This window comes from Thamnophis sirtalis, unplaced genomic scaffold (assembly GCF_051295495.1).
Source record: "Thamnophis sirtalis isolate CommonGarterSnake01/CBP01778 unplaced genomic scaffold, rThaSir2_p1.2 scaffold_2, whole genome shotgun sequence".
Lineage (NCBI taxonomy): Eukaryota > Metazoa > Chordata > Lepidosauria > Squamata > Natricidae > Thamnophis > Thamnophis sirtalis.
In genome coordinates, this window is record NW_028261382.1 from 35999367 (window position 1) to 36009184 (window position 9818).

Sequence of the window (9818 nt, forward strand, 5' to 3'; positions counted from 1 at the left end):
CATCCATTACCCAAAACCTTGACACCCTTGAGCCACGGTGGCGCAGTGGTTAGAGTGCGGTACTGCAGGCGACTTCTGCTGACGGCCGGCTGCCTGCAATTTGGCAGTTCAAATCTCACCAGGCTCAGAGTTGACTCAGCCTCCCATCCTTCCCAGGTGGGTCAAAATGAGGATTGTTGGGAGCAAGAGGCTGACTCTGTAAACCGCTTAGAGGGGGCTGTAAAAGCACTATGAAGCGGTATATAAGTCTAAGTGCTATTGCTATTGGTCCATGGAAAAAGCCTTTCTCCACTCAACCCCTGATGCCCAAAATTTCGGGAGCGGCTGCTTTCAATCCCCATTCCATCATCTCCAACTTTTGCCCAACTCTTTTTGTCTAAACCTTTCCTATTCATGCCTAATAGGAAAGTTCTTAAGATTGTTCTTCTACCTCCGTGGCTTCCCATTTCCCCCCCCCCGCTCTGTCTGTGTGTCTCTTTGTGTTGTCATCATAAGCTTCTGAGGGCCACCAGATAAGATAGGGCCGCCCCGGGCCGTGAGTAGAGACTCCCAAATGAACTGAAAATAGATTTTGTGAAGATCTCACAAGCTTTCGCGGAAATTCTTAAGAAGAAATGAGAGTAAGTTTGATCTAGTACTTAAGACACCAGGCTAGAAACAGGAGTGTGAGTTCCTGTCCTACCTTAGGCCTGAGGAGAACCAGATGTGTTAGGTGTGTGTGTGTGTGTGTGAGTGAGAGAGAGAGAGAGAGAGAGAGAAACATTTCAGATTTGAGCATCCCACACAGAGGTAAACACTGTGAATCAGTTACAGGTAATTCTAGGTTTACGACTGCAGTTGAGCCCCAAATCTGTGTTGCTAAGTGAGATATTGGTTAAGGGGATTTTGCCCCATTTGACAACCTTCCTTGCTGCCGTTGTTAAGTGAATTGGTGGAGAAGAGGATCTGCTTTTCCCTTTCGACTTTGCTGATCAGAAGGTCGCAAAAGGTCCCTCCCAATTCTGTGGGGAAGTGGTGGCTCTGTGGCTAAGACGCTGAGCTTGTCAGTCGGAAAGGTAGGCTGTTCAGTGGTTCAAATCCCCAGTGCCACGTAACGGAGTGAGCGCCCGTTACTTGTCCCAGCTTCTGCCAACCTAGCAGTTCAAAAGCACATAAAAATGCAAATAGAAAAATAGGAACCACCTTTGGTGGGAAGGTAACAGCGTACTGTGCGCCTTCGGCGTTGAGTCATGCCGGCCACATGACCACGGAGATGTCTTTGGACAGCGCTGGCTCTTCGGCTTTGAAACGGAGATGAGCAGCGGCCCCTAGAGTCGGGAACGACTAGCACATATGTGCGAGGGGAACCTTTACCTATAATCCCAGATCAATTAATCAGTTGCCCCCAGAAGTTGTGGTTGCTCCAACCCTGGAGGTTTTCAAGAGACTGGACAGACATTTGAATGAAATGGTGTAGGGTCTCCTGCTTGAGCAGGGGATTGGATTAGAAGACCTCCAAGGTCCCTTCCAACTCTGTTATTCTGATTGCTGCTCAGGAGGAAGTCATGGTAACTCCTCACCTGACCCTTGATCATGTTGTGGGGATGTCCTGCTTTAACATGGATTCTTTTTCCTTTGCTGTATGTCCCCTCGTTTTAATTTCCCATGCGGCTTTGTGTCCATGTTTCAGAAGTGGGTTTGATCTCTCTGTGTGTCCATCTTACTCTTTGCCAAATGCTTGCCTCTTGTACATCAAGAAACGCCTTCGCCTTTGGCAGCCCCATGTTCATCCACAGGGATAAACAACCCAATCCTGTTGGGTGGAGGTGGTGGCGCATCTCTAGTGGGGTGAGAGCAATGCATTGCGTTGAGGTGGCTTTTGAAGATGATCCAAAAACTTTAGTTAGTTAAAAGAAGACAGCAAGGTCGTAACTGGGGCTGGACCTTCCTTCCTTCCTTCCTTCCTTCCCTCCCTCCCTTCCTCCCTCCCTCCTTCACTCCTGCTCCCTCTTTCTCCCCCTTCCCTTTTCTTCCTTTTTCCCTTCTTTCCTTTTTCCCTTCCTTCCTTCCCCTCCACTCTTTCCTTCCACCCACCCTCCCTCCCTTCTTCTCCACATCTCCTTCTTTCCTTCACTCCTTCCCTTCTCCCTCTTTCCTTTCCTTCCCTTCCCTTTCTTTTCCTTTCCTTCCCCTCCACTCTTTCCTTCCTCCCACCCACCCTCCCTTCCTTCTTATCCACATCTCCTTCCTTCCTTCACTCCTTCTCCCTCTTTCCTTTCCTTCCCTTTCTTTCCTTCCCCTCCACTCTTTCCTTCCTTTCACCCACCCTCCCTTCCTTCTTCTCCACATCTCCTTCCTTCCTTCCTTCCTTCCATCCTTCCTTCTCAACCAACCAACCAACCAACTCATCCATCTCACTTTCTCCTCCTCCTCTCCGCAAATCCCAACCCCTTCTAGCACTGATAATGTCACGTAGTTGGGTCATGAAACATCTGCAAGAAAACACCCCAGTTAGAGAGCACCAAGGACCCCACAGTCCTCCTCCTCCTCCTCTCCACAGACCCCCTTCTAGCACTGATGGTGTCACCTAGTTGGGTCACGAAACATCTGCCAGGGAACCACCCAGCTGAGGACACCAAAGACCCCACAGTTCTCCGAATCGAAATGTCAATCACGAGGAGTGACGTTTGCAGGATACAATGTTGGCGAGGAAAAAGAGGCTGTAGAAAACATCAGATTCAACCCTTGTTTTTCAGTTTCAATTTTCTTTTGTTTAAATTATGCTTTATTCCTCCTTCCCTCTTTGGTTTAACAGATGATCCCTCAGTTCATCCCAAATTCTTATCCTGAAGTTCGCCGACACGATTCTCCTTCCAAAATGCACGTTCCCAGCCTGCACCTTCTCGGTTCCAGGAGTCGGTTAAATGCTCCTTCGATATCTCTCTCTCTCTCCCTCCTTCCCTTCCTTTTTTTTTCCTCTTTAGAGGTTTTTCCCATGGTTTTGGTTTTTTCCCCCCTCTCACTGTTATATTCTTCTGTTTCTCGCATGTGCAGTTTTGTAAAGCAAAGTCGAGGGTCTGTTTCTCGCAGCTCGTCGCTCTCCAGCGTAAATTCACCGTGAGTTGCCCTCCATATACAATATTCAGTCAATGTAGCTTATCTACCATATTTTTTCGGACTATAAGACGCACTGGTGTATAAGACGCAGCAAGATTTTGAAGAGGTAAGTAAGGGGAAAAAAGTTTTTGTCCTCCCTGACCCCCAGCAGCACTCTGCAGGCTTCAGCAGGGTGGGTGGGCGAGGCAAAAATGCCCTCATTTTTGTGTAAAACTGGCCATTTTTTGCAAAAACGGGGGTATTTTTGCTTTCCCCCAGCCCCCAGAAGGACTCTGCAGACTTCTGCAGAGTCCTTCTGGGGGCTGGGGAAAGCAAAAATACCCCCATTTTTGGAAAAAAAACTGCCTGTTTTTTTTGGAAAAAATGGGAATGTGTGGGCTAGGCTTCTGGAGGCCAGAAATGGCTGTATTTGGTGCATAAGACTCATCAACATTTCCACACTCTTTTTTTTGGCGGGGGGAGAGAGGTGCGTCTTATACTCTGAAAAATATGGTATCTATAAATGAAAAAAAAAAATTCCAAAGAGAACTTTTCCCTCCCCTGTTTCCCTCCCCAGCTTTAAGTCATCTCTCTCATTGTTGGAAATTCATAATGGAGCATCAATCGGGCAACATGTCCCTGCAAACATTTTGTGAGCTGCTTCCAAGCGCTTCCCCACGTGTGACTTTGTACTTCTCATGTTCTTCTCCTCCCCTCCCCCACCCCGGCTCCACATCCATGCCCTTGCATGTTCCCTGTGCCCCCGCCTCTTCCCTTTCGCCTCCTTCCTTTATGGCTCTTCGTGATTAGTGATGAAAAGGTTGGTTCTACGCTTTGCCATCACCCCCCCGCCCCAAGGAATAGCTATTTTCCCACCTCGTGTTTCCCCCTCCGCCAACCCGCGATGATAAGAAAGGATCCGTTCTTTTGTGGCCCGCTTTGAAACGGAGATGAGCACCACCCCCTAGAGTCGGGAACGACTAGCACATACGTGCGAGGGGAACCTTTACCTTTATGAGGATGCTGCCGAGGGGTTTTCCCACTCAGTTCAACGCGTTTGAGTCCCACCCTCCTATCGGTGATGGAGTGACCAATGGTTTTCCTTCTGGGATTCTAGGTCCAGGGTAAGCTAGCACATCTGAGTGCATGAATCTTGCAGGTTTCAAGAAGAAAAGGATGATGAAGATCTGCTGCGGGAATTGGGTAGATCCAGTTTAATGAAACGAAGGAATGGGGAAGGCATGATAGCAGTGTCCCAATATCTCAGGGGTTGCCCCCAAGAAGAGGGAGTCAAGCTATCCTCCAAAGCACCTGAGGGCAGGACAAGAAGCAACGGGTGGAAGCTAATCAAGGAGAGAAGCAACCTAGAAATAAAGAGAAATTTCCTGATATTTATCAGTGGAACAGCTTGCCTCCAGAATCTGTGGGTGCTCCAACATTGGAGGCTTTTAAGAAGAGATTGGACCATTGAAATGGTATAGGGTGGTGTTGGATTTCCTGCCTGAGCAGGGAGTTGGACTAGAAGACCTCCAAGGTCCCTTCCCACTCTGTTATTCTGTCATTCTTTTACAGAGAAAATACCCCTTCTCTCCTCCTGGATGCCAGTCTCAGGAAAATTCCCTTGCGTTTATTTCCTAGTGCAAGAGAAATCATTGTTACGTCCCCATTACTCAGAATAAAATTTAGTTAACTCATTGAAAAATTGATGAGAGGAGCCTGGCGTTCAGACTTCCCATCATTTCATTAATTTAATTACCTCTGCGTTGCTAAGAGTCAGGTTTTATCAAGTTTAACATACCCATTTTTTTTCTTTTACCATAAAGGGGTTTATTTCATAATGGTGATTAGAAATTCATCATGCTATGCCACAGATTCCTTAGAGTAAGACTTGCTTAGTTTTTTTTAATATCTATCTTTCTGGTAAGAGCCTCGATAGCGCAGTGGTTAGAGTGCAGCACTGCAGGCTACTTCAGCTGACTGCTAGCTGCAGTTCAGCAGTTCAAATCCCACCAGGGTCAAGTTTGACTCAGCCTTCCATCCTGCCAAGTCGGGTAAAAAGAGGATTCATATTGTTGGGGGCAAGAGGCTGACTCTGTAAAACCATTTAGAGAGGGCTGTAAAAGCACTATGAAGCGGTATATAAGTATATTGCTATTGTCGTAGCTAATTGGATGTTGCATTAGGAGCTGTGGTGGCGCAGTGGTTAGAATGCAGTATTGCAGGCTACTTCTGCTGACTGCCGGTATTTGGCAGTTCGAATCCCACCAGGCTCAAGGTTGACTCATCCTTCCATGGTCTGTAAAATGAGGACCCTGATTGTTTGGGAGCAAGAGGCTGACTCTGTAAACCACTTAGTGAGGGCTGTAAAAGCACTCTAAAGCGGTATATAAGTCTAAGTGCTAAGTGCTATTGCTATTGCTAAAGTCAAATTTTATTGCCATTCCTTGATGTCTTCCTTTTTAAATTTTTAAGCACAAAATAACTTTTCCAAGGACCTTTTCGGGAATGGGGGTTATATTGCGTGAAGAGTCCTGCCCTTGAAAAGTGACTAGAAAATATCTCTTTTATTCAGTCTTTCAGCAGACAGAAAGCAGTGGAGGGTTGGGGAAATCTTTTCATGGTCCAGCTGTAGCTGAAATAACTGTTTTGGGAAACACAGTTTCCAGCTGTTCTTATGGGACAGAAAGTACAATGCCATTGAGCATGAGATAGAAAGCAGGTAAGCCGATATGCTATCCTGGGAGAAAATAATGTTACTTTTCTTCAAATCTCCATTAGGAGTAGAATTTATTTTCACTTCTAAAGCTTGTTCCCACTTTATATATTTTTCTGATGATTGAAGAGTGTAGAGAGAGTAGATGCTGCAATTGCTGGGAGATTTATTCCCAGGGATAACCCAAAAATATATCTCCATCGAAGAAGAGAGGCGTTAGAGGAAGGTTTTCTGCAACTGGGAAAATGGATGTGGTGGCTCGGTGGCTAAGACGCTGAGCTTATCGATCAGAAAGGTCGGCAGTCCGGCAGTTCGAATCCCTAGCTCCGCATAACGGAGTGAGCTCCTGTGTCTTGTCCCAGCTTCTGCCAACCTAGCACTTCGAAAGCACGTAAAAATGCAAGTAGAAGATATAGGGACCGCCTTTGGTGGGAAGGGAACAGTGTTTTGTGTGTCTTTGACATTTTGTCATGCCAGCCAAATGACCACAGAGACGTCTTCGGACAGCGCTGGCTCTTCGGCTTTGAAACGTAGATGAGAACCGCCCCCTAGAGTCGGGAACAACACGGCACATATGTGCGAGGGGAAACTTTACCTTCCTGCAGCTGGGAAATTGGACCATGAAGTTACATTAAATCCTGGATGCTAGGCATGTTTTAATCCTCAAAAGTGGGATATTCTGTACAGATCTGAGGGGGCTTTTGATCCTTGTCAGCACTGATGATGTTACGTAGTTGGGTCAAGAAACAACTACGAGGAAACAACCAAGCTCAGAGAGCACCAAGGACCCTCATGTCATCCTTAAGTGACATATATTCTCCTTTTACAGTACAGATCCGCTTGACGAAAGTTAGGGCTTTTCCTTTCCTATTAGATTCATCTCTTTCGGTGTATCTTGTCGTTTTTATGGCCAATGTCCCAGAGGTGCTTTTTTCATAAAGGCAACCGGACTTTGTTTTTTACTTGAAGACGTTTCGCTTCTCATCCAAGAAGCCTCTTTAATTGGAAGAACCGAGGAAGCTTCTCGGATGAGGAGCGAAACGTCTTTAAGGAAAAACAAAGTCCAGTTCATCATCTTTTAATGACTCCATAATCCCCTGCGGGGTAGACTCTGGGCAACTGAATGGAGCTAGCAGAGTGTTTCGTGGCCAGATGCCCTTCCCTGTTGCCAGGGTGAAGTTTTGTTCAGCAGATATATTCTCATTGTGCCCAGAGAGAGAGAAATATCAGCCTCTACCCAGGATCGAACTCACAGCCTCCCTATTGTGAGGCGAGAGCACCACCTCTAGGCCACTGTACCACTCGAAAACAAAGTCCAGTTGTCGTTTGGAGAAAAAAAAGCACCTTTGACACAACCATGGCCTGGAGGACTGAGAATCTCCACAGGTCACATTTTCTCTCAGCTTTGAGAGAGACCAGAAGTCCCAGATGAAAGTCACGTCGTTGGCTTTGTCAAATGCAAAGGTACCGTCTCCCAACTCTAATCCCTTCCCTCCCCTTTCCACTCTTCTCTTCCCCTTCCCACGTTCCTCTCTGCCTCTCTCTTCTGTAGCAAACAGCAGAATTCCATCAAATCCAAATCCGTGTGGGAACAGAGGACCAGCCAGCTCCGCGTGTACAACTTCCGCACCAGTAGTGAAGCCTTGTACAATGAGATGGACCCGGAGGACAGGGTCCGCTACGCCACCAACCTCCACATCCGCCCAGATATGAAGACTCACATGGACCGACCTCTGGTGGTCGAGCCGAGGAGCGAAGGCCGCGGAGGCAACGGCAACGACGTGAGCCCCACGGAGGGTCAGGAGGCTTCGGACCAGGTGAAGGCCCCGTCGCCTGAGAACAACGAGGTTCTGAGGAAACACCACCGCCATCGTGAGAAGGAGAAAACAGGAGACACAGAAAAAAGCAATGCCGTCAAGGAAGAGAACGGGGAACTGGCTGGCGGTAACAACAAGGAGGAACGCCACCGGCCGCACCGGAGTCGTAGCAAAGAGGTGGGCGAAGCGGGTGGGAAAGAAGGGAAGAGCGAACGCAACAGAAGCCAGGAGGGCGGCAGGCATCACCACCGCCGGGGGTCCGTCGAAGAAGGCGCTGAGAGGGAACATCGCCGCCACCGCGGCCATCGGCATCCGGTTGAGCGACAAGTCAAAGAAGGCAACGGAACGGTCAACGGGACCAAGACGGAACGACGTTCCCGTCACCGAGGAGGGTCAAGGCCGGGCAACCGAGAAGGGGACCCTGGCTCCAAAGGGGAGGGGGCCGAAGAGCCCCACAGACGGCACAAGATACGGCACAAGGCTCTCTCTACCTATGAGTCGGTGGACAAGGAGAACGGAGAGAAAGAAGGGGAGTTGGGGAAAAAAGATCTCAAGAACGTTCAGCCAAGGTGAGTTGGCTAGATAGGGACTGGTTGTCCTCACCCAGGCTTCCTTCTTTTTTTATTTTTTCTGTTACGATATAGAGTACTACTTATATGATATATAAAGGACAATAATGATTTTAATGTGTAAGAGTGGGATGATTTAAATACTTTGGTATAATTGTATGTAGTGACCATTTTATATTAGAAAGCTCTTTGTATATTAAACGGATCAATGATGATATAAGGAACAATTGATATATACATGATTAAGAAGAGCTGAGGTGGCGCAGTGGTTAGGGTGCAGTACTGCAGGCCACTTCAGCTGACTGTTATCTGCAGTTCAGCGGTTCTAATCTCACCGGCTCAAGGTTGACTCAGCCTTCCATCCTTCCGAGGTGGGTGAAATGAGGACCCAGACTGTGGGGCCGATATGCTGACTCTGTAAACCGCTTAGAGAGGGCTGAAAGCCCTACGAAGCGGTATATAAGTCTAACTGCTATTGCTATTGCTATGAATTGAAATACTTAACCACTATATGGATTAATAATTAATAATGGGAAACTATTCTTGGAATTCTGGATGATTGGTGACATTATGGTCAATTGAAAATATGAATGTATATTATAAACCAATGGGAATTCTTTGTTTCAATCTTCGCTTTTCCTCCTTAGAGATAGGTGATACTATAATACTTTAAGGACGCATTGTTTATTTGATAGATAATTATGAACTCAAGGAAATAAGGATTGTTACAAATGAAAGAATATTAATGGTAATCTGAACACATAATGCTCAATGACAGTGAAACATTCAGTTACGTTTCGTGTAAACCAGTGATGTTAATCCTAAATTTAAAAATCGATGCACAGAAACTTGTAACCAAACGACATGCTTGATGAAATGGAGGAAAGTTGTTCTTTTTTCTTCTCTTGCTTTGTTTTGTATGTGTTGTTTTGTTTAAAAAGAATAAAAATATATTTTTTAAAAAAGCAAGAAGAAGTGTCTTGGTCCCAGCAGGGACGTGCAGTCAGAGGAGGCAGGGGAGGCAGAGCCTCACCACTGTCATCATGAAAAGGAAAAAAAAATGTAAAAGGAAAAAGGCTGAGCTAGTTGCTGCCAGAGTCACAGTGGATGACTCTGCTTAGTGCTTAACTGTTTAAAAAAGCCTCTAAAAAAGTGCCCTCTACAGGAGGAGGCGGGAGAACCACGTGCCTCATCTAGTCTGAGAAGAAAAAGAATGAAGGAAAACTTTTTCGCACAGGAGAAAAACAAATGCTGTCGCTTTAAATCGGAACTGAGCATGCCTGGCTGTGGAATTCTGGGAGTTGAAGTCCACAAGTCTAAAAAAAATTGAAACCCCTGTGTCAGTGCCTCACCAGCCATAAACCTCACCGCACTTCCCAGCAAAACTCTTGCTGACTGTGAATGAAAGGAATTCACAGCCATGTAAATAAAAGAGGTTTTCTTGGGACGAAAACTTAGCTTCTTGCTTTCTAAGGAAGCCTGGCTCAGAACATAAAGATGCCGTCGAAAGCCAGTGAGCCAAAACATTGGGATGGAAGAAACGGGATCATTCCTTAACTTTGTTCTTGCTCTGCAGAGAAGGACAGTGTGACACCGAGGCAAGCATCAGTGTGACTGTGGTCCCTTTGCACACCTTGCCCAGCA

General features: G+C 46.7%; 1 protein-coding gene across 1 annotated transcript in view; it reads left to right on the forward strand.

The window, feature by feature from the left end:
* Nucleotides 1-9818, forward strand: part of CACNA1B (calcium voltage-gated channel subunit alpha1 B) — a 180012-nt gene that overhangs the window by 112318 nt on the left and 57876 nt on the right. The window contains exons 23-25 of the mRNA XM_087707623.1: nucleotides 3034-3096; nucleotides 7341-8174; nucleotides 9751-9818. The exon at nucleotides 9751-9818 is cut by the window's right edge and continues 150 nt beyond it. Of these exons, the coding sequence (XP_087563749.1) occupies nucleotides 3034-3096; nucleotides 7341-8174; nucleotides 9751-9818 (965 nt within the window). The remainder of the gene's footprint in view (nucleotides 1-3033; nucleotides 3097-7340; nucleotides 8175-9750) is intronic.